This window comes from Leptonotus elevatus, chromosome 7 (genome assembly GCF_054856555.1).
Source record: "Leptonotus elevatus isolate MCC_2025b chromosome 7, RoL_Lele_1.0, whole genome shotgun sequence".
Classification (NCBI taxonomy): domain Eukaryota; kingdom Metazoa; phylum Chordata; class Actinopteri; order Syngnathiformes; family Syngnathidae; genus Leptonotus; species Leptonotus elevatus.
In genome coordinates, this window is record NC_141245.1 from 20,456,731 (window position 1) to 20,482,561 (window position 25,831).

A 25,831-nucleotide genomic window follows, 5' to 3' on the forward strand; every position below is an offset into this window, starting at 1 on the left:
ATAGAACTTATTGTAAATAATTATTTTTGGGGTTGACTCGCCCTTTTAACACATTATTTCCTATTAGCCGTAGCTTTGGAGCCATCTTGTGGCATCTTTGGGCATCGCAGAAAGAAAGAAAAAAATACACCAAAGCGCAAATAAGTGGGTTCAAGTTCACTGCACATGCCAAAGACATGTTATTAAAACACCAATGAACAATTTTAAATTGTACTAAATTGTGAAAAAATACTCAATTTGTCTCCTTTGAGATAACAAAAACAAAACATTTGTCCACCTTCCAGATTTAGAGCTGATGTGTCACAGCGACTGTAGACAGCTGCTAACAAGCACTTTTCAGTATGAATGACTTCCTGCTCTGCGGGTCTGGACTTTGGCATCTGTCAAGCCACCAGGCCGACGTGCTCCCTCACTCTCAGCCCCCCCAAAGTTAAAATCTGATATTTTGCTTGTTAAAAAAAAAACATACATGAGAAGAGGACTTTGAGAAAAAAAAATCACATATTAAATCGCAATTGCAACATTAAGATGGGAAAAAAACATTTCCAAATCTCTTCCCACTGTTGTTGGTCAACTCTCCCGAGTGCCCGCCCACCTTCCTCATCCCATCCCTCCGCACTCCCTTGGCATTGCCACCCACATACCACTTCCCGTTGACCCCCCCCTTCCTCACCCTCTTTACCTCCCCTGCCGAGTTCGACTCTGCTTGCCCCCCCAGGTAGCGGCCAGCGCCAGGAAAGAGACGGGGGCTGTTCTTGCTCGTTGGCAGGCCGGCGGAAAGCCGAGAAGAGATTGGCTGGAAAGTCCATCAGCGGCTTGGATGGCTCTCAGCTGCGCCGTAGCGAGCGACGAGTGCACTTGGAGCCCCCCCGCTGTGTTTGTCTTTCTGTCACATTTTAATAGTTTCTCAGCCCTTCGACAGAACAAATGGTGCAGAGAGAAAAATACAGTTAGTCCCTGCGTTAACGGAAATGATCGCGTTCATGTACAAAAATACAATCGGCACTAAAAACGCAGCGTCACATCTGGAAAAAGTAACCTCACGTTTTTTTTTTTACAAACTAAACTAAAAGGACAAACGTTTCAAGATATGTAGCACCAAAAAATTAATGAGCGGCACTTTGCCTTCCTTGGGGACTTCGTCAACTTAATCGACCTCTTAATGTTGCCACTTTTTGCGTCACAATTATAGAGATTACGTACTATTGTGAAAAGCCAACTTCCTGTTTATTGCTAGGAAGCTACACAAAAAGCCTCCAACTGTGAGTATATGTATATTGTAAATGTTATGTGTGAAATGCAGTCATTATACATTAGAAGCGTTGTTAACTGTAAGATTGTATCAGGAAAATCGTAGAACTATGTTAACTTTTGATTATCATTGAGCTAGCGATTAGCATTTAAGCGATTAGCGCGCGATTAGCTGGTTAGCCTGCTAGCTTAGCAGACAAGTGAGGGGGGGGGCACAATTTTGTTGTATTTGATTTGACAGATTGTAAGTGTTTTATGTGTTTGTTGCTAGTTTTACACCCTTTGAGAGTTATGTCTGCATTGAATAAAAGTGAAAGACCAACAATAATATACAAAAACTCAACTTACTGTTATTTCAAGATACGAGCCATTCAGTGGATGTCTTTGCTTTGACTTGCGAGCCTTGATTAGTAACAGGTGATCAATTCCCAAGCACTGTTTTAGCAGAGTGTTCAAGCTGTTTATTGCTTATCTCAGCTGAAGGTTACTGTCAAATTAAGCATACATGTTGCGCATTTGAAGCACCCGCATAGCCTCTGCTAGCTTAATGCTAACATACAATGGAAAACTCCATAGGCTCACAGGCTAACAATTAGCATAAATGTGCCGATATTGCTACCCTAAAGGGATACTTGACTCATTTAGCCATTTTCAGAAATAAGAAGTTAATTTGACAACTTCATAATTTTTTTCATGTACAGTTAACACCATTAAAAATGTATTTTGCCATTTGTTGCCGACTGAAAATGACATCGCATGCGCTCAGGGCTCTTAGGTAACGACCAATCATGGCTCAGTTTGCAAGTGTCCCATGACCAAACCCAGGAAACACGTGAGCCACGATTGGTCTTTAGATGAGCGCTGAGCACCCGTGATGCCATTTTCACTCGACAGCAAGTGGCAAAATGCAATTTGAAAGGTATTAATTATACACGTTATCAAATTAATTCTAGACAAAATGTTAACTTTTAAAAATTGGCTAAATTAATCAAGTATCCTTTTAAGCAATGGATATCAGAACACAGATGTAGGCTGTGCCGCTGTGATCTTCTCGACAGGTATTAGCTTTTATTTTGAAATGACAGGAAGGAAGAAAAGGAAGCAGAAATGGCAAACCAGGAAATGAAATGAAGCAGCCAATCTGCTGTGTGAGTTACTAATTCAAGAAAACCCCAAGAAACTAATCTTCTTATCGTTTTTCTTTCAAGGTTTTCAACCTGATCATGATGCCTCAATTCAAATAAAGAAAAGGTGCCATTTGAGATAACCAAATCGAAAATCGATTCTGTATCGAATCGCAGACCCAAAAATCGGAATCGTGAGACATTCAAAGATTCCCACCCCTATCTAAAACCGTCTTCTCCCCCCCCCCCTTAAAAAAAACTGTTGAGAGTGTATTGAAAGTCCCTGTCACGGTTTCACAATGAGACCGTTCGCTCCTTTGGCCGTGTGAAAACGCGTTCTGCCTTCGCCTAGCAACAAACTCACCCGACTATCTCATTGACGTAAAAAAAAAAAAGAAGACAACTTGTGCTCCGCTCTCTTTATTGCAGCAAGGCACAAGAGGCCTCCATGCTGAACCCGTGTGTGTGCGCGCGCGTGTGTGAACATGAGACACTTCCGACCTCGCGGGACTGCTAAAGTGTGCGTAGTTGTGACCGCACTGAAAAGAGAAAACGAGAAAGACGGCGTCAGAGATGCAACGGAGGTACGTCTGTGGGCACAAACGTGTACATAGACACACGCACACAAGTCAGCAACACACAGGTTTCACTTCTGCCTAATGTGGCAGCACTCTCAAAACACCACAGGCACACTGGGGTGAAGGTTCATGTGCAGGTCAGGGCACACACACACGCACACACACGCATGCTTTGGTGGTAGATGTTCCCGAAAAAGAACCCCGAGGGGCAAATCCAATGAAAAAAGCGTGGTAGGAATGCCAGCGTCGCTAACGGGAGGCCGAGCTGGTGAGAGTGCTCAGACTTGCCCGCGTCGCCACAGGGCGGGAAAAAAGAAGAAGAAGCAGACACACGAGTGGGGAATGTGTGCGTATGCGTTTGAAGGAGACACACACTTCAAATGGGATGGGGAACTTGACTCTGGGAACGGAGTGAAAGCTCACTGACGCCGTCACGCACGCGCTCGTCGGAAGGCCTCTGGCGTGCGGGTGACACACGCGCACACGGATGTGGACGCGCACATGCATATAACGTATGAGAGAAGAGCGCGTCACGGCAAAGCAACACACAATGGAGTGTAATTCACACGCTGCCGGTGGGTGTTGTTAACGTGTCAGTGTGTCAGTCAGCTCCGTGCCGGCAGTTGCGCGGCTAACTTTGACAGCAAGCCTGCCTGTCACAGGGGGAGCCTGCCCCTTAGTGGCGCAAGCGTGTAACTGCATGTAGAATGTGCAAAAGGCAGCAGGGAAGAGGAAAGATGGCTGTTTTTGTTGTTGTTGTTGTCGTCAAATACACTGACAGAAAACTACTAATTTTGCAGATTTTTTTATTCCAAAATAATTACCATGTGAGGTTGTGATGAGGACAAACTAACACTTAGGGAAGACTGCAGATGTTTAGTGAAGAAAATAATTTTAAACTGACTCCAATACACGCCTCATGTGATTGTAGTTTTTCATACTGCAATTTTGTTAGAGCTCATGTTATTGTGATATATTTACGCATTTTAAATATACTGTATAAGTTGTGTTCATAACCTGGCAGAAGCTTTGAAATGCTGTCAATTTTGGGCACCATATTATTAAGTTTTTCTCCCACCATGTTTTATTGATTGTGCTATTTTGAAATGCCTTAAACTTTTATTTAAAAAAACACTGAAAATAAAATGTACATGTTTTTCCTGTTCACTCATGTTATTTAAAGTATGGCACACGTCTTACAAATTCTGACAGGGTATGTATGTAAACTGAGCACAACTGTATAAAAAAATAATATATATTAATGATTTCATTATTAAATTTTTTATCTTATTTAATGTTAACCTTGCTTAGAAAAAATATTTTCTTTCTGTGAGGAAAAAGGACACTTTGGATTGAAAATACATAATTATCACATTTTGTCTGACGTGGATTTCTGGGAATATTTGGATCCTTAAAACCAAATTTGATGTATAACAAATAAAGATGGGCCAAAAAAAACAATGTTTAAAAAAAAAGTTAACATTTAAAAAAATTATATTGACCAGTTTCTAATTAATGGAAGTTTTTAATGTTAATATTTATAATGAATGTGATTACAGTGAATTAATGAATTATTTAACATGATAAAAATAAGTTTGTATGTAAAATTGTTTCTTTCAAAAATTGAAAAAATATTTACAATAAATCAATTAAAAACACATGATATAATTGAAATAGTAATTCTTGCTCATTTTTAATGGTTTCAAATTCCAATATACTTGTAACCAATTTTTTTAATAATTTTTTTTTGAATGTGTGAGGATTTTTTGAAGTTGCATTAACAAATAATTATATGAGATGAATGAGCAAAACATGAATACAATTAAATTGATACATCACAATTAAGCAGCGGGTTAAAAATAGCTAAATTAATGTCACAAATATTACAGGACTCTTGAACATGTAAATGTTCAGAGGACCGGATTTAACGACTGACTGGGCCATACATTGCCCCCAGTCCATATTTCGTATAGTTACAATTTTATTAATTTTTTTACAGTCTTCTATGATGCTTTACAAAGTAGCTGTGAGTGATTAGCGTTAGCATTGCTGCCTGTGTAAACAGCAAGCCCTTAACAAGAAAACTGACACCACTTTTAACACAAAACACATCTGGCTAACAGAAGATTTGTTTTACCAACTGGAACTGCATCTTCATACACGCGTACGTACTGTACAAATGTGACACAACCGCGTCTTTTTGTCGTAATATCACGTTAGATTGGGATGCTAACAGTGAGAAAAACGCGCTTGAAAAGTGGCATGAAAACCACGGAGGCTTCAAACTGCCGCGACACGAGATCCCGGCATGAGACTTGAGTTCAGAGAGCATCAACGGATGAGCCCTTGCTTTTTATTTGGCTTTTTGTTGCAAAACTTACTAGAGTTAAGCTAGGCTGTTTTATTGATTTTGCGCTTTACTCATGAGCTAATGGTTAACGTATTTTTACGTTGGTGTGACAATTAAGAACGTCAAAAAAAAAAGATTGCAAACTTTATACTTTTGAATTATGACCAGTTTTATTCTTTTTTATTTACTAATAACAGGGGTAATGTCTTTTTACATTTGCACAACAATGTAGAATGCACCAAAATTGAGCTTGGACCTGTAATTTCGTTTTACATTTGCGTGAACATTTAGAATGTAAAACAATGAATTACGACCTGTTTTATGATTTTTTTTTAAATTAAATTTTTTAAATAACAGGTGTTAACATCTTTATAATAAAGAGGAGATTGGACCTGTTTAGAGTGTTATGATGTTTCCCAAGGAGAAATCTTTAATCTATTTTTACAATTGCGTGACATTTAGGAAAGGAAATAATTTAAATTATTACCGGTTTTATATTCTAAAAATAAAATATGGACTTTGTTGACCTCACTATTTTCACAATGTTGAAAGCATATTATTTTCCAGTACTGGTATGCCAATAAATCATTTTATAATACATATATTTTTTGGGGTAACAATTTCAAAGCAAAAAAAAAAAAAAAAAAAGTCTACATCTACTGAGCATGACAAAAGTATTGGGACAGGTGAAAATGTAAGAAAATATACTTTATAGGATGTAGTAAGTATGTTGAAAAGATGAATGGATATGTAAAAATGATATACTAAATAATGCAACTAAAATTCACATACGAAAAAAAAATGCTGGATGAAATCAATTTCTTTTCATCCTATATTTTCTCATTTGATTGCCATTTTGGTCAGCCCAGACATCATTAACTGATATGCAAACATGGCATTCGTACTCTCGTAACTTCACATGCCAGTTGAGACAAAGCAGGCCAAGCAGGGCTCGTTTTAAGACGTCATCGGGCACCAGAACAGCGGCCATTAGTCAGCGACTTTAATACGCCGACGGGCATTAACAGCAGCGGGGAGAATTAAGACGAGTTTATACGGTAGCCCGTGCAGACACACAAATCACCTGCAGTGTCAACACAGCGTTGAGAGTGTTTCCGTAGATTATACACACTCACTTGTAGGTGTGTATACAGTGGACGGGGTCTGCCACTTTGGCGAGTGGTGAGGTCATTTATCTTGCAGAAGACAAATCTCGAATGGTTTTGCCTATGACAAAAAAAGAAAAAGGAAAAGTTTATTAACCAATTATTGTTCATTTGGCATTGTTTAATAATTTAAAAACAATTAATTAACTATTTCACTGGCATTGACGGCTATAGACGTCAAAAATTCATTTGAACTATTTCTATTAGTTTAAATTTTTTTCCACTTTTGTTAACAAGAGTATGAAAACCTATGGAAAACAATTATTGTAAATTTAGACCAGATATAAAATGTGTGATAAATCATGACTATTGAAGTCATGCGATTAATTACAATTAAAAATTGTAATCGCCTGACGACCTAATTTTTAATTATCTTTTATTTAATTTTTTTAAATAATCTTTTTTCAAAAATAAAAAAGTAAAGAAAAGGAACCCCCCCCCCCCCAAAAAAAAGATTAATTGTAATGAATCGCATGACTTCAATAGTTAACTTGTGATTAATCACAAATTTTATATCTGATCTAAATGTACAATAATTTTTTTCTGGGTTTTCATATTCTTGTTAACAAAAGTGGAAAAAAATGTTAAACTAATAGAAATAGTTCAAATGAATTTTTGACGTCTATAGCCGTCAATGGTAGTGAAAATTATTTAGTATTAAAAAAAAAGTTTTTCTAATTATCCAGCTTACTTACCCCTATACAATTCCGAGTATGACAAACGCCACTTACACACTAAGTAAGCTCCATCAGGTTGGATGGGGTCACGGCCATTATCCGACCTCTCTCGTGATGTTCAATCAGATTCGAGTTTGGACTCTGGCTGAGCCACTCGAGGACATTCTCAAAGCTGTCCTCAAGCCACTCTTTTGATATCACAGTGTGCTAAGGGTCGTTGTCCTTAGAGGATGTTGTAGGTAGAAGTTTGAAAATAAAATAATAAAAGAATATATTCCATTTTAAAATAACACTATAAAGTGAAGCGCCATGAATATTTTCCAGATGTATTCTACATCATTTATATTTGAACTAGTCATTGTTGTTAAAAAAAACCCAGACATGTAATGAGCTAACAATGCTAACAGACTCGCTAACAATGTGACTTCACCCAGATTAAAAAAAGGTCAAGAAATCAGAATTGATAAGACAGATTTTTTTGGTTAGACATTTATCACCCTGAGGTGACACCCTAATCACTTTGGCAATTGGGGATTTTCCTTCCCCGCGCCATGAGGTTCACATTTGTGGCTTTCGGTAGAAAAAATGGTTGGATTGATCAGTGACGTTTGGTAAACATTCAACGAGGACATTTTATGACTTTGGTGACAGCTGAACTTTTTACTTTGGTCCTTTGTCAAAGTTGAAATATAAACTTAAACAGTAGGACAATGTACACTACTTTGGACTTTGACCAAATCAAATAAGCTAGTTAATACATACAATGAATAGCGGAAATGTGATAATAATAATTTCTGTTGCTCGTCAGCAAAACCTGGAAAAGTGACTAATTAACAAGCTACTTTGCAAGGTCAAAGTAAAGCCAAACTTTTTATGTGTAATCAAAATGTAGCAAGCTATTTTCCATGCTAGCTATCTTATTTGGAACTGCTTAACAAACCATAGCAAGATAGTTCGTTACTATGCTAACTTGTGACCCACTATACCTAACCTAGGACGATACTTGACAACAAACTGTAGCAAGCTAACCTCTTTGCCTTTCCCTAATGCCCAAGACATTGTACATGGCACTTACAATACAAGCTAGAGAGGCTAATGAGCTAGTGGGCTAATTCGTATTCCATTACTAACTATGAAATGATCTTATACCTGCCTACATTTATGACCAAATTATTTGTTGTTTGCACACAAAGTTCACGCAATAATTTTAGCTTGTTAATTGGCAACTTGTCCTAAGCATGGGAGAATAATGAACCGCTGCGCTAGTTATAAATGTTTCACTATTGTCAGCAATGGTTAGCAGGCTAGTGTCTATGCTAAGTAGCGAGCTAATCTGCTTCAGCATCAGTAGTTTGCTTTTAGCACTTAGTTGTAATCACATTTTTGATTAGTTGATTAGCCAACTAGTTTAATCCTTCTTCACGTACTTGTTTCTAGCTAGTATGCTAGTATGCTAACTGCCAACCAGTCGCAAGCTTGTAAATGTGCTAAGTAGCGAGCTAATCTCCTTCAGTTTCAGAATAGTTTGCTTTCAACACAATTTCAACAAGCCAATTGTTAGGCTAATTCATAAAACCTGTATCCCACTGAGGGGCGAACATTTGCGGCGCTAATGAATGTTGATTTCACAGTACATCAGCGAGCTAGTAAGACGGTTTGGAGAATGCTTAGGAAACTCTGCGACCTTGAATAAACCCCGACGTGAAATCAACATTCGCTAGCGTCACAAACGTTCATCCCTCAGTGGAATACGGGCTTAGGACGACCTCTAAACATCTACGTTGTGTTGCTATGTTATATAAAGGTTTTGAAAATAATTGTAAAAAAACGTTATGATAAATAGACTCAAAGAAGATCTCACAAGAGTCGGAGAAAAGGTACATGAGACCCCTCGGAACATTCGTAATGCACAAACAGCACAGTGACGCACACTTGAATGCGCTACGACTACTGTGTGTTGACAATAATGAGAAGAGTTGTCTGGTGTTGTACTTAGAAGTGGCCTTGTCTGCGTAAGAGCCACGCTCGTCGTGTGTGTGTACGTGTGCGGTGAGTGTGTTAATGACGAGAGGCAGTTACCATAGCAACAGCTGCCTTGGCACTGCTGCGACCTCCCTCTACCTACTGATAGCCATTGCAGTTACGCCGCTACTGTAGTGAGTCATGATAAGCAAAAGTGATTACCCATAATGGCCCAAGAGTGAGATGCACAAATTTAATAAACGATAGTTGCTTATTTTTAGAGTAAGGCTTCATAAAGATTTGACTCACATTTTCGGACCCACTATGGCCACATTATTTTATTGCCGGGTAATGCACAAATGGATGGATAAAAAATATATATATATATATATATTTTTTCAAATAAAGATTAACAAAACATTTTTTTTACAATTATGCTAAATTTATAAATAAAAAAATTCATACTACACCAAATGTCTAGGAATGACCCAAAGGCAGCATAAATTGTCCAAATTGGCTTGCAAAAGACGAATAAATACTCAGTTTATCATAAAACTGAATTATTTTGAAAAATAATCTAATTGTTATCAGCCTTAATATTGTGATTTTGATTTGTGATCATTTTTTAAGGCCCTTTTCCCTTGTGTGTGTGTTTTGTTGCAAACAAGTAATAAATGAATGTATATTACAACAAACAATATCAGATTTATTTTACAGTACATAAATGTTTTGGTCTTATAGGTTAGGTCTATGGTAAAATAAAGGCAATTGAACCATAAAGTAATATCAAAGACATTTAAAAAAACTACTTTTATAAGATTTGTCAACTTACTAAATAAATAAATAATAATAAATAAATACCTAAAAGAAATAAAAGACTACCAACTGACTTCAATGAAACTTAAATAAAAAATAAACTTAATAATTAATAATAATAGCAATAATAATAATAATAATAAATAAACTTAAATTAACATTTCCCCCCAACAATTTAAATTCACTTAATTAAATGAATAATATATATATATATATATATATATATATATATATATATATATATATATATATATATATATATAAAAGCTTACCAACTGACTTAAATGAAACTTAAATAAAAATTAAACTTAATAAATAATAATAATAATAAACTTAAATGAAAATGTTCCTACTACTACATTGCAATGTCAATTTAAATTCAATGACTTGCTCATCCCTGGTTTATGATAATAGATAATGATTGATTACTGCATTGCCTGCTGTTCCTTTCGTGTCACGCACGTGATCTGAGACTCTGCCTATCGTCCGTGAGTTTAAAAGGCCCTCGAGACATATTTGTAATTGTTATCCGCAAGTGCACGAAATTGATTTGACAATGGAAAACCTCAGCCGTCTCCACCTTGTAGCTAAACCTTGCTCGTACACGCAGCAAATTGCTAGGCCGGCCTTAACGCCACATGGAAGCAATATCCAAACATGCGCAAAGGCGCAGCTTGAATCCATCTTGTGGAGAATCTTCCAGATGATTCCACAGCTTACCTTCGCCTTCCCGTGCGCAGCTGTGCGCCAGCGTACAGGTGTTATCCAGCCATGCGCTCGCTCCCCGGGCCTCCCGGGCGTCCGACGTGCCGAGGAAGATAAGGTCCGTTTGAAAGGCAACGAGAGACGGCGGTGGTCAGCCAAGCCTCGGTCAAGGCCGACAACATCTGCTGGTGTTGTTTGATCTGGAACCACAACCTGACAGCACATCATAACCACGTCCAATCAGCCTCTCTGGAACAATCGCGAGCATGTAAAAGTCAGCATAGGAAAAATATAACAACACAGAAACGCATCTTGGCTGACGTGTTTGTCGAATGAGTGACTTCAAGCAGAAGTGCACGTTTTGTTGGCGCACAAAATTCAATGGAAGTCATGACCGAGCATGCAAGAGCAATAAAATCAAATGATAATAAGGCACACAAAAAAAGTAGGACTCCTCTTGCTGGGCATCTTTGTATTATTTTATAAGTCAAAGATAATATTGTTATTTCTCCCAAGCCAATCAGCAAAGAGTATCATTTTTTATTTGTTTGTTTTTTTAAGTTACATGGACATCTGTGGGTTCCTCTTTTTATGGCACAAAAATTCCAAATGAATGATGTCATATCATGTCTTTCTAATTATTAGGAAATTATTCTTACAGTATTTCCTGGAAAATAATAATAATAATAATAAATAGGTTCAAATTATTTTATTTTTTTTAAAGAAAAAGAAAAATGTCAACTACAAGTAATAAAAAAAATAAATAGTGAGTACCGATACCAAGTATCATATTAAGCCAATACCAGGCCTTATTTCAAGGTATCAGTACTTGCGACAGATACCAATATCGGCAAGTCTCTTGTGGCTGATATACAGGTGCTCGTCAAAAAATGTGAATATCCTCAAAACATTTCTGTAATTCCATTCCAAAAAAATAAAACTTTCATAGATGATAGATTTAGGGCCCACAATTTAGGTGATTTCAAGTAGTTGCAAAACAAACAAACAAACAATTAAAAAAAAAAAAAGTTAAAAAGGTAATTTAGTTTAATGCTTACTGCAGTTTTCTCTCTCTCATATTTTAGTCTATCTCTACATACAGAATAGCTGGTGGAAAATATACATATTAACAATTTAAATAAAATACAATTCAACCAAAGAATCAGATGGTTTTAACATCTCAAAGGTAGATTTGTTTGCCATCTAAAAAGAAAAGAAAAAAAAGTTTGTTCAAATTTAGGAAACAATGTTACCAAGCAGCAACAATAAATACATGAATTAATAAATAACTTCTTGACAACTTATTAAATTACATAAAAAGACCTAACACGCACACACACACACACACAGATGTTGTGTGGCGTTAGCGCGTTCAATGTAACGCTGATGTTTGTGAACTCTCGATTTAGCATCTTCACTTCCTCCAAAATGAAGCGCTGTCAGTGATAAGTTACACTTGTGGCCCACTGCTCCATGGAATGTCATGAGGCATAAATCATCCACTGGCTGCTCATTTGCGTTTGCTTTTAATTAGCCCTCTAAATGTGAGTGTGTGTGAGTGCGTGTGTGTGTGTGAGTGCGTGGGGGGCCCACAGAGTGCACCCACAGGGCAAAGTTACTTGCGCACTGCAACAGCGCCGCAAAGCACTAAAAAGTCACTTCTAGAACAAAAGGTCAACTGCGTAACCTTTATTTACATTTAGCTCAGCCGCCATTTTGCGCCCTGTCACCGCATCTTTTTTTTTTTTTCATAAACATAGCATCGTTTGTTAGCATGATTACGCAGAAGCGGTGTGGATAAAGTTGTGCTCATCAACATTTTTTGTGGTCATTTTAATATCCTAACTTGGAGGGGGTGGGGGTGTGGGGGGGGGAGTATATACCTCTAACTGTATTAACTTCCCCAAAATACAAATAATGCAGAATGAGCAGAATGCCACAAGACAAATTTCCTTCTAAATTGACGTTTGAGTAAGATGAAGTGAAACTAGTCAAAAGACGCCACACCACAACAGGCAGCAGCCAAAAGGTCGTGACCCCGGGTCAAACCAGTGTGAAACGACAAAAAAGTCAAGAAAAAGTGTCACTTGTAGAGAAGCGCCCGATATGCCGGGCCCGTGTGGCTTCCCCTTCGCTCGCCACTTCCCCGTCTGCGAGGGAAGTGGGCCGGTGCCAAGGTCAAGTGTTTTATGGCCAAACTCGCCACATTCCCACAAGCTCGGCGACGGCCGACGTGACTCTCGACATGGCGGCCGACCACAGAGAGCGCGCGCCGTGCGTCACGGCAAATACTCTACATTTGCGCTTAAGTCTAAATGGTTTCAGATACACTGGACAGTTTTTGGGTGGTTAATGGTTTAATAGTAAATGATAAAATTATAATAATATTAATATAAATTCTCTCTCTCTATATATATATATATATATATATATATATATATTAATATAAAAATATTAATAAAAATATATGTAGTATAGTAAATTGAGCAAATTTTCTTTCATTGTATTAAATCTTTGCTTACTAAATAGAATTGCATTAAATGATAAATAAATAATAAAAGGGAACGCCCAAATTTGGCAGTGTTGCATACTAATACGTACTCGAGCACACAACAGTAAACTCGCATTCCTTTTTGAGGATGACTCATGGGTGGCATCTGATTCAGTTCTTCTTTTTTGTACATAATTGTACACTATTATCTTGTTTTCATGGTGGCATAACATCTAATTGTTATATGAAACTTCTGCTTTTAAGAGTCCACTGTGCATGTTCTATATTTAATACAAAGTATAAAAAAATGACAATTTCCACTTCCAGAGCATTTTTTTAAGGACACGGGTAAATTGATACATTTTAGGGTTGTGCACCAATTGTTGACAAATCAAATTGAGTAGCGAATTGTAGAGATAGACCGATATGTTTTTTTTTCAGGGCCGATACTGATGCCAAATATTAGTAGTCAAGGAGGCCGATAACCGATATTTGGAGCTGATATTCACTTTCAGTAAAAAAAAAAAAAAAAAAGGGGGGGGATATTGGCATAAAACATTTTTAAAATACTAAATCTTTACTTTGTTGTAATGTCTTAAAGCATGTTTATTGAACAAATTTTCAGACTTTTCAAAATGTATATGTTTTTTTTTTGTCTTAGACGATAGACATCCTTTTAAATTAAAATGTTCAGGGAGCTCCCAAGGTTATCAGTATGTCTTAAAAAGTTAAATGGAAACGTAAACAAGTAAATACCATAGCTCTCGATAGTTTTCTATAGTAAATATTTTTTTTGCCAAATACCTGAAATCACATTTCTTTGTTTTAATATCAAAGAAAAAAATGGTTCAGAAGGTTCCCCGGGACAATTTAAATGAATAGTTCCCTGAGATTAAATTGGTTTTATATTTGACCTTTTATCGGCTGCCTGATTAAAAAAAAAGAAAAAAAGGCCGATACGATATTCGTCAAAATGCCCAAGGTCTATCCCTAGCCAATTAGCCGTTGCAAACAAAATGAGGCACCGGCTCAATGCTGCTTTGTACAATTAGTTGTAAATATCGGGTGCAATTCCACTATCAACCACTAGATGGCGGCCATGGTATTTAGTTTGAGATGGTGTCTATTTGAAAGGAGAAGAATGAAACAGGAAGAACTGTTTTTCAGCACGGCCAAGTTTTTGTTGAATATCATTGAATGCTATCAAAAAATCTGCGTCACAAACTGCACAAAGGAGGCCCTGAGATCCGAACCTGGAACCTTTGACTGTGAGGCTAACCACTAGGCAAGCGTGCTGCAAACGGACGACATGAGCTTCACTATATAACTCCTGCAGAGCGCTCCACAAACACGGCACCCACGCTGCGTTTAGAACGCTATATTTTGCCACAAAAGTGCAATATTTGACCACAAGCGCACTGTATTTTGCCATATTTTCTAAGCAATTATGGTTTTGCGGTTAGGTCGGGCAAAATTATTTTCATAACAAAGCCTTTTTCCCCGCCATAAAAATACGGCAGTTTTCGACAAAACCAATCACCTTTCGTTGGAAATCCCACTAAACTGTCCTAATGACAGGCTGCGTGCAAGGCGAGTGCCACCGGCTTGGAGCAGAATGACCCCGGTCCAAAAAGCACAACCCGCAAATACCCCGAACCCCCCCGTGCGTGTCTCCTTGTGGAGCAGGCCGCCCCCAAATTGAAAAGGACGCCACTGGGCGGCTTTTGAGTGTGTGTTGGCACATTGTGGGAGAGGCTGACCAAAGCTGGATTACACAGGCAGCGTGTGCGGCGCCCCGGGTGACGTGCCGCCACTAAATCACTCCGGACGCGCCCCACGTTGTGACCCGCGCTCGCTCACTGCAGGAATGTTAAGTGCCGACGTTCGCACCATACAGTCACCTGCAATGTTAAGCACGATCAAATATACATCAGTCATGCTGGCCCTTCCTTTTCATTCTTTTTTTTTTTCCATTCTGCATGAATACGTCACACTGCACTTGTGGAACATCGGCCCGAGTGAACTAGAAATACTTGCCAGCGGCTGTGAAAGAAAAGTGGAATTACAATTTGGCCGCGAAGAGGGTGTTGAAACACCCACACTTTTCCCATCAGTGGGGCTCAAGACGCACAATGTTCACACGAGAAAAGCTTAACACCCACACTTTTCCGCCCAACACCCACAGTTTACCCCAAAAAACAGTTGAATACCTACGCTTTACCCAGTAAAAAGTTTCAATACACATGCTTTTCTTACTAAAAGGGCTTAACACCCACATATTTTTGGCAAAAGGGTCCATTACCCACACTTCTCCCACAAAAAGTGCCCAGTACCTGAACTTTACCCACTAAAAGGGTGCAACACCCACACATTTTCTCAAAAGTTCTCAGCATCCGCACTTTACCCAGCAAAAGGGTCCAATACCCACACTTTAACCAGTATAAAATTTCAATACACACACTTTTTCCCCACAAAAAAGGGCTTAACACCCTCACTTTACTCAGGAAATGGTACAATACCACACTTTACCTGCAAAAAGCGCTCAATGCCCGCATGTTACCCAGCAAAAGGGTTTAATATCCATGCTTCACCCAGTAAAAAGTTTCAATACACACACATTTCTCACTAAACAGGCTCAACAGCCACACTTTGCCCACTAAAAGGGTGCAACACCCACACACTTTCTTAGTAAAAGGGTTGAACATCCACATTTGTCTTGGCAAAAGGGTTCAACACCCACACTTTCCCAAAAAAAAGTGCTCAAAACCCAAACTTTACCCACTAAAAAGGTGCAACACATTTTCTTAGTGAAAGGGTTGAACATCCACTTTTGTCCTGGCAAAAGGGTTAAATACCTACACTTTTCCCACAAAAAGTGCCCAAAACCCAAACTTTACCCACTAAAAGGGTGCAACACCCACACATTTTCTGAGTAAAAGGGTTTAACACCCACATTTTTCATGGCAAAGGAGTACAGTGCCCACACTTTTTCCACAAAAAGAACTTAACACCCACACTTTTCCACAATAAGGGCTGAACACCCATGTCCGACCACCCACACTTTTATTTATTTTTCTAAAACAAGGGCTCAACACCCACAGTTTTCCTGGCAAAATGATTCATCAAAAAGCGCTCAACATCCACACTTTTTCCAGAAAAATAGTTCAACACCCACATTTTTTTGGGCAAAAGGGGTCTACACCCTCATTTTTGTTGCACTTCCTGCGAATTATTAGTGTGACTGCAGCTCGTGCAAGCACGACGTGCTCAGGCCAAAGTTGGCCAAAGCGACACTGACATCTGCTGGTGGACATGTCACACTACAAGTGTGCAGAAGTCAGAAGAAGTTTTGTGCACAAAACATTTTCAAGCAATCAAGTGGACAGAAGTATCGGGACAGTAGATTATTACATTTTACAGCTATAATCACAGACTCACAAAAAATTGAGCATGTTCAGCTTTCATGGCAAATCAAAACCATTGGTAATTAAAAAACAACAACAAAAATGTCTGTCTCTGTAATGATCAATGCACAATTATGTACATCCATCCATTTTCCGAACTACTTATTCCTCACAAAGGTCGATATAACCCAATTCTTGGTTTTCTTACGAAAATATGAATTTTCAAAAGTAGCTACTAATTTTGAGGGCGGCAAAAATTAGTTAAAAACATGACTATGTTAATAAAGATGTCACAATATTGTAACCGTTACAGTAAATCCAATTTGGGTCTTAAAAGATGAATTCAGTCTGTTCAATTTTTTTTTTTAAAGTTAAATGATGGAAATTGAAGAGTTCACAATACAGCACAACATCACGATGCTGTTAATCTCTTTTACCTGCACTTTCATACAAGCACGGCTAACTGAGTTTAGGGCTGAACAATTTTGAAAAAGTATCTCATTCAGGTGTTGAGATTGAGATTATTTTTAAACACAAGCAATAAATGAATTTGTATTGCAATAAAACAATCTTTTATTTGTATTTATTTATTTTTATATATATATATATATATATACTTTAACTAAAATGAAATAATTTAGTCAAGAATTTATTATTTTTTTAAATATTTTTCCTAAATCGACTTGAATTTCCAAAGCACTTTGACTTGCAGTCTTCACAAACATGTGTGACCCTGAACTATTTTAAGGCAAAACGTGCCAAGTAAATGACTCAAATGTGTTTATTTTGTAAATGAAATCATTCATGCACATTTTAACTTGTCATTTTCTATACCGGTATTTGTTTACATTATAATTGCAGTAGTTTTCTTTATTATATTTTTAAATAAATAAATAAATGTAACGTTTTTGTTTCACTACTGATTTGACAAAAAAACAATTTACGAAAGTATAAATATATGAAAATAATTGCAATACTGTGTGTTTGTCTCAATATTTTTTATCAAAATATGTGCCCGTTCGATATTCTGAAGCCCAGTGGTGGGGTACCTTTTTTCCTATTGATGCCGTTTCTGTTTTGAATCCTCACAAATTTGTGAAAAATATACAGTATATGCATTTTTATGTTTCAGAAAAAAATACAACAGTAAACGAACCACCTAAGTTATCCGTGCAGTGTACATTCAATTAAATGTTCTGTTATGCTTCAGATCTCAGTGCTAGACTGTCGATAAGACATTTGAAGCCAATTCTAATCCCTTTTGGCCAAATTCCATCCCGGTGTGAAAAAAAAATAGAAGATAAGATGTAGTTGGCATCGAGCAAATCCTCAGCGACGCCTTTCAGCACACGCACGCGCACACTCTTCCTTACCGCTGTCAAGGTTATCCAGGGGAGATGATACAAAGATGTGTGCGCGCGGGGGTGAGGGGGGGGGGGGTGTGACTCATCTGGGTGAGTCATGTGCATTGTGTGTGGACAGCTCAGGGATAGATGGATGGATGGAGGGGGTGAGGGGGTGGGTGGCTACACCTTCCAACCCTCCCTCCACCTGTCCGCTTGCATACAGTAAGCAGATGTGTTACATTTGTGGCTACGCTACATCTGATACATTTTTAATGGCAGTACGCTCCAATTGGGCTTTATTCCCGCAGCTTTCGCTTGGAACCGGTTGGGGGGGGGGGGGGGGGTCTCATCCATATTCAAGGCATGCTTTCACAGTAGAGGAGAAATTATACACAGAAACATCTAAAGTCAAAGTGGAATTATTATTATTAAGATGGAACTCAAACGTTGCTTGAAAAGTGAGACATCCACAATGAAAGGATTTGCTTATGTTGGACATCAGGGTCAACGTTTTCATCCAATAAGGTCTAAGAATAACCCATATTGATGGGTTAAAGCTACCAATGGGTTAGCAGGATAACTGTAGTTAAAACTAATACTTTACATATTTTATTATTATTATTCTTTTGCTTTACTTTGAATTTAAATGTTGCTTTTTATTGTCTTTTTTCTTTTAAAAATGAATGAAATAAATGTGATTGATTGATTGATTACCAAAATTATCTAAAAGGAATAAGTAACTTTCCCCTAAGAAAAAACAACCAAACAAAAAAAACGGGCTATTTATTTTACCCAAATTTCTGGCTTAAATTTAAAAAAAAATTTGGGGGGGGGGGTGTTATTTATTTAACCCAATTTGTACTTATACACACTCTAGGAATGAAAGTAACCCAAATTGGTTGAAAAAGCTATATTCAGCACAGGATCCAAAAAGGAACAAGCCAATCCTGGATTATTTACACCCAGTGCATTGGGTTGAAGATTTGACCCAGCACGTTGGGTCAAGATTTTGATCCAATATGTCGTAAATATTACCTATACTAATTAATGGATTAAAGCTACCAAGAAATTGGTTAATAGCCATTTTATTACCAATATTATCTGAGTGGAAGAAGCACACAAAAAACGTAAATAACCCAATATAGGGTCAAAAACAGACCGACCCAACTTTGTGTTATTTATTTAACCCAACTTTACTCAACTTTCTGGTTTAAATAAATAACTTAAGGTTATTTTGTACAAAACAACCCAGTTTTTTTGTTTTTGTTTTGTGTGTTATTCATTTGACTCAGCTTTTTGGGTTATTTATTTAACTTAAAAAAAATTAAATTAAATTAAAACTGGATCAAAAAAAAAACCCCAAAGAGTTGAGTGCAAGGGGTCATCATAGCAAATCACTGGCATGATTTGTCTATAATAGTCTTTACACTGCTGAACATTTGGGGGGGGGGGGGGCTTAATTGTTACTGTAGATGAGTGGATGTTGATTGCGCAATCCGTGCGGGTTTTACAGATCTGTATGTCGCTTTGAAGACGAGGCATCACGTCGTGATGCGCCGAGGAGAAAACACATCATCGGCATTCACCGGCTCACTCGCACCTCGCCAAACACACACTTCCTCTTCCCTGACAAGTCACTTATTTCAACACCTGCTGCATTGCCACACAGCCTCTGCTCTCACTTTGCATACGTCTAACGCACGCGCGCACGCCAACGCTACGAGTTAAGTCGCCATTTCGTTTGGCTGGTGATGAGAGTGACGACATTGTCCAAATTGTTGTGATTTATTTTCCTCCTCATGAGTCAGACAGGAGTGCACTTCAATATTCTACCTCCGGCCAACTTGTGACGAACACGCCGTCTCCATGCCGGTGCCGCTTCACATGGGGGGGGGGGGGGGGGCTAACATGAAGAGAACACTCTCATACAAAGCGGATTCAACGGTAGCTGGTTGGCTCCAAAATGGCCGACAGTGATCTTGTTGAACTCTTACATACTGGTTGTTGCACGTCAATTTTAAATCTTCTCTTGAATTCTGACATGAATGTATGGATGATTCATCCTGAATCAGTGGTTCAGTGTTTTTGTTTTAAGCGTCTATTTTTCTTTTCTTTTCTTTTTTTTTAATGTTCAGGCATCTACATTCATGTCAAGGCACCCTCTGACCTCTTAGACCGCTCATGTTAATTATGTCAGATCGCTTCACTTGCTTGACACTTGTTGGAGAAATTTCAAGTAATTTGCGCACTTATTAGGGTTTCGTCTCATTCCCTGTTCGGGGCCTCACAAATGAACCCTGCAAGCCAGAAGTCCATTTTGAGCGTTTTGCTCAATAGTTGTATTTTACAGGAGAAGAATTCTATTCAAAAATCAAAGGACGCTATTAAAACTGATCGATCTGGTCATTTTACATTAATTCCAACATTTTACTCAAGTAAATGGCTGATTCAAGCTTTGTAGAAAAGTAGAAGAATGCAATTAATCGCGATTAATTACAGGAAATTATGCGATTAATTAGTTGAAAAATGTAATCACTTGACTGCTCTATTTATACAAGATGTATTATTGGTGTAGTGTGTTAATTTTGACTTCATTTAAAGTTCTTTTAACGGCACAATTTTCTTTTTTTTACGCACGATTAATGACCATCCCTTACTTAGAAAGCCTGTACAGGAATATTTCCAGTCGCAACACAGCAGACACATCCACGTCAAAATTTAGCAGTAATAAATTTCATAATAATGCATATATTTGTGGAGACGAGGGTCCGGTTTTTTCAAATTAAAAAAATGTGCAGTAATCCACAAGTTGCTTCATGTTAAAGATTAGATAGCTCTTAATATGAAAAGAAAAATGCACTGAGCTGTCACCAACGTCTTACAAATGCAAATATGCCATCTAGTGGCAGAAAAATGACCTCAACACAAATCAATATCACTCATTTTTTACTTTTTTTATTTTAACTCAATCTTATGAATTATTATGAAATTAATGTATCAATGACTATAAGATGCAGCCACATTTCTATTAGTTGAACATTTCCCCCCCGCTTTTATTATATATATATATATATATATATATATATATATATATATATATATATATATATATATATATATATATATCTTCTCTGTGTCGTTTGTACGACGGTGACGCGGAGCGACACGAGGCGTGAAGAAGGACGAGCGATGAAGCGGAATACTGAAGAGTGGAGCAAAGTGTGCCAATGCTGACTCCCTCTGAAAATGTGGGAGCAGCGTGAGCGATAATGCAAATAAAACACAAATCCAGAAGAGGGAATATATCTGAAGCGCTAGAAGTCAAGGATACATGCGTGTGTGCGTGTGCGTGTGTGTGATGTTGAGAAATAACGCCTGAGGGTGAAAAGTGACGTATGACATCATTTATTCATGAAGCCCCGTGAGGAGAGGCATGGTGGAATGCGGCGCGTGCGTGCGTGTGTGTGTTTGCGAAAACTGACCAGCGCTGTCTTTGATTCCTCACACGGGTTCGAATTACTCATTCTGGCCTCATTAGCTTGTGTAACCCGCTCATCACTTTTTTTTTGTGAAAGGGAGGCTTGGATTGAGGAGTCGTGCCAAACAATTCAATGAGTAGTTGAAGCTTATAGAAATGTTTGACAGCATTGTGGCTTTGCAATCCCTCAGGTGAGCGGCCAGAGGCGCTCATGAAATATTGATCAAATCCTATCAAAGTCATGCCACTCACATGGAATACGCTATGATTAAAAAGAGCAACGCGGAACTGTATCAGAAGTAGGGCAGACCGATTAATCGGACGCTGGTTTTGTAACATATCAGCCTCATTTTTATTTCTTCAGAAAAAAAAAGAAAAAAAAAGGAGCCACAGTGGCTTGCTCAAGGACACTTGGGTACGATCACAAGATCTGAGGATCGAACCCACAATCTCCCGTTTGGGAGACCACCACTCTACCGCTGAGCCAAGCCATCCAATAGTCATCATTTAAGTACGTTTTCCCACTGTATTTAAGCACAAACCATATTTAAAAAATATGAAACCTACTTGCAGGTCTTTTCAATTTTTTATTTATTGTTTTATCATTTTAGTGTCCCTAAAGTTGTGACCATCAGAAAGGACATCTGCCCATCCAGGCTTCTTGTCAATCGCATCATGTGATGACCTGTGACGCGGCGTCAGCGTTTGACCGCCCTTGTTGAGTCCAACTCCTCCACACTGAGTGTCTGTCTTACCTTGTCGCTCGCCTTGCTGGCGCTCCAGGTGAATCATCAGTGACGCGGGCGCCTCATCAATCCTTTTAACATCCTGCCACTTGCTTGAATGTTCACCGGCGCGGGAACGGCCGTCGAAAGAACACCACCTCTGTGGAGGACACGTGATTTGACAGGTAAGAAATTATTTTTTTGTGTGACTGAATGTCAATTATATGGTCAATGATTAGCGACATTTGACGTTGTGATTTATAGTTATTTAATTTTGAGGGCAAATGTGTACAGTATAGTTATTTAATAATCGGACCGATCACATTTTGAAAAGCCCTGTAATATTTGTTAGACAGTTTCACCGTAAAATGTGGTTAATTAAAATGTTATCATATTGCATGTATTGTATTTTGTCATTGTGTAGTTAATGATCTTGTTAATTTAAACAATTGTAAAATGAACTATTATACGCTATGAATGTGAAATAATTGTAATTATGAAAAAATTGAGAATGATTTGGTGAAGCATGATTTTAAATTTGTGCAACAAAAGTTCTTTTTTTTTTAAAGTGTAAATGTGTGTACATATGTGTGTATATATGTATTTATGCCTCGTGTATTTCTATACATAGGTCAAGCTTAATGTAGTTTGAACTTACTGCACTGAAATATAGGAACATTAAAAAAAAGAAGTTCTTAAATATTTAACACAAATATATTGTGCTAAAAAGTTCTTTTTTTTTTTAAATACTGAAGTGTACTTAGGCAGTGATTGTTTTGCATAGTGTAAATTTTTTTGCTTGATTTTAGACATACTGTATATTATTATCTACCAAAATGTTCAATTGGAGTTTTCTTTGTACTTCTCCGACACTCAAAACAAATCATCAATCAAAATTCAACATCATTATCTTATTTACTTTGTATTTAAAAAAAAAAAATGTATACTTGATGGATAGTGTTTTATGTACTGAAAGTTGTGATCTGTCTGCCGTGGAACGGATTGTGGGGATGCTGCATGAAAGCATGGCCAGAAAAGGAAATCAAAAGAGTGTGTGTGAGGCAATAATGACGATTGAGTGTTTCGGAAGCAAATATGGAAGGTAAAGTAGAAAAATACAGTCGAAAGATTGTTTTTGTTTTGGAGAGTGTTCAGGTGGGCGTTTATTATTCATGTCCCCCAGCGGACAATCTTGTGACGACATGCCGAAACGTCACAAACCTCATAACCAATTTGAATCTATTTTTAAAAGGTTTAATTCTGGTCTCCCGTTTTTGTTGGTGATGTGATTTGGATGTCAATGTTATTATTTCCTGCTTGGCTTCCACTAAAGTGGCGCATAAAAATGTGGGTGTCATCCCTGCTTATTATTAGCTGTTATTATTTCCTGTCCTGACACGCCAAAGCATCTGCCGATGCCATCATAAACATATGAAATCTGCTCACGCACATTTCAATGTATGACTCAGACCTCAATCACAAATTCTTCTTCTTCTTTTTTTTTTTAAGGGAATTTTACTGACTCGTGTATCATAACTTAATGATTATATAAAGAATGTGAGATTTGAACCCGCCCCAAATGTGAAACTCACAACACAAATGAATGCAAAAGTGTCGTGTTTTGTTCCATGTTTTCGGAAAGTCATTGCAAGAAGTGCCCACAGCCATGTTAGAAAATGAAAATGTGTGCTAATTCAATAATAATAATAATATGTTTACTGACAGCTAGACACAACTACAAATAAAATACTTCATATTAAAATGCAAACTTGTATGTTTGTACATATATATATATATATATATACCTGTTACGACGATGTGTTCTTTAGCTTCTAATAAATTAAATTTTCTTCTCAATTAAAAAAGATAAACCAACTATCGATTTTGTATTTATTTATTGAATATCTTAACCAGGGGTGCCAATCATTATGGAGGGCATATATATCTATATATATAAATAATGTATAATAATGGTATACAAAATACATACTGTACCTCTTACAATGCAGACAATAAATATATAAATAACAGATGGCAAATCCATAAAGTAAAAACCCTGCCGCAGTTTGGCTTTAGCTGCTCGTGCTAGCTAGCTAGCTCCCTAGCAGGTAAACAAGCACCCAGTCAGTTAGCTAAGGAGTTAGTTAGCTAGCTAGCACGAGGGGCTAAAGCCAAACTGTGGCAGGGATTTTACTTTGTGGACCTGGTTTTGCCACCTCTGATATATAAATGTACAGATTACATGTACAGTAAGCATACATAAACACATTGTGTCGATACAAACATATTGTAAATGAGCAAATTACAAAACACATACAAAACATACCAACACTAAAAATACATGGCTGTTCAGAAAATAAAATACATACAATACATAAACGTAACATCTACTTACTGTATGTTGTCTCTCACAAGCAGGTGCAGCAGTGCTGTAAAGCAGTGAGGCGATTGGATAAAAATAGTTTTGAGTTTTAACTTTGGGTGCGTGTGCATTGTGGCCCCTGGGGCGAAAATAGCCCGCCCTTTCTCCAAAAGCCCCCATTCACCCCCTCCCTCGTCCCTTTGCCAGTTTCCTCGGTGACGTAGGAGCCGACGTAGGTCGTTCGCGGAGGTGATGCTTCTGATGAATGAACGCCCCCCCCCCCCCGCAACCCCTCCCCTCTCCGGTCGCTAGTACTACAGCATGTCTATAAGAGCTCAGCCACGAGACAACCGGGCGCTCCATTTCAGCGGATGGCACACGCATGCAGCCAATGGAAGGAAGGTTCTCTGACATTTATGTTATTATTTTTTTGGAAGCAAGGACATTATATGGTTGCTCAGTTCCATCACACGTGGACGCAAAAAGGTAAGACTTCTTGTTACTCCGGATTCAAAAATCATTTTAATTTTAAATGGGGAGCAAAGTGGCTGGTGAAAAGTGGCCCAAAAGTTAAAATAAAAATATAAATGTATATATATTGTTATTTTCTATATACACTTTTCTCCCGTCTCTTCTATTTTATTTTTGGCATGCGCATCATGTAGAAGCTTTACGGTAGCGGAAGGAGGCTGGAAGTTACTGCAGTGTGAGTCACTTTGGCGCACATGGGTCGTCACAGCTGTGTGTGTGTGTGTTGCATGTTAATAAGGCAGCACGATTGAACTCATTGCTCCCTCAAACCTATAATAAAATCATATTTATATAAATATTATTCCTCGACTCTCCCTCTCTTCTGTATTCCCTCTCACCCCCTTTTTCTTTTTTCATCTTTGGAGGGGGGGGGGGGGGTGACATCGTGACGCTTTAGCGATGAAGTCAAGTTTGCGTCACTCCTGCGCACACGCACGCGACAGCCAATCAGGCGGCGGCAGCGGGCCTTAAAGAGACAGCGCACCAGCGGCCGCCGCACGGCTGACGTCCGCGCTGCCCGGCACCCTGCGGCGGGAGCAGAAAGGGGAGGGGGGTGGGTGTGGAGGGGGTGTGTGTGATGCAAAATCCCCGAGGTAACTCCTGGGGAAGAGTGCGCTGAGCAGAATGACAATGAAGGCGGGGGGGCACGGAGCCCAATCCGGCCGTGGACTACGAGAAGGGGGAAGACACGAGGATGACCGAGCGGCGCTGTCCATGGTGCTGAACGAGCATCGTTTGACAAGATGACTCTCAGGCCGCCATCATTTTTCAAATGTAGTCGTCCATCTTCTCACTCATTTACAGTATCAACTGTCAAAAATACATTCATCCATCTTCCATGTTTTAAAAATTATAATCCTTTAAT

The 25,831-nt window shown here is 38.2% G+C and overlaps 1 protein-coding gene across 3 annotated transcripts in view; it reads right to left on the minus strand.

The window, feature by feature from the left end:
- LOC147171439 (uncharacterized) overlaps positions 1 to 25,504 on the minus strand; it is a 92,519-nt gene extending 67,015 nt beyond the window's left edge. For 2 of the 3 annotated variants that reach the window (XR_015095585.1, XM_086080772.1), the window contains exons 1-5: positions 24,469 to 25,504; positions 22,104 to 22,233; positions 10,645 to 10,842; positions 6,440 to 6,530; positions 683 to 913 (exon numbers count right to left, since the gene is read on the minus strand). Coding sequence is in view for 1 of the 3 variants with exons in the window: in XM_086080772.1 (XP_085936898.1) it covers positions 683 to 913; positions 6,440 to 6,495 (287 nt within the window). In the remaining 2 variants the exon portion in view is untranslated. The remainder of the gene's footprint in view (positions 1 to 682; positions 914 to 6,439; positions 6,531 to 10,644; positions 10,843 to 22,103; positions 22,234 to 24,468) is intronic. The other variant, XR_015095586.1, reaches the window with a different exon arrangement.
- Between the last annotated feature and the right edge of the window lie 327 nt (positions 25,505 to 25,831).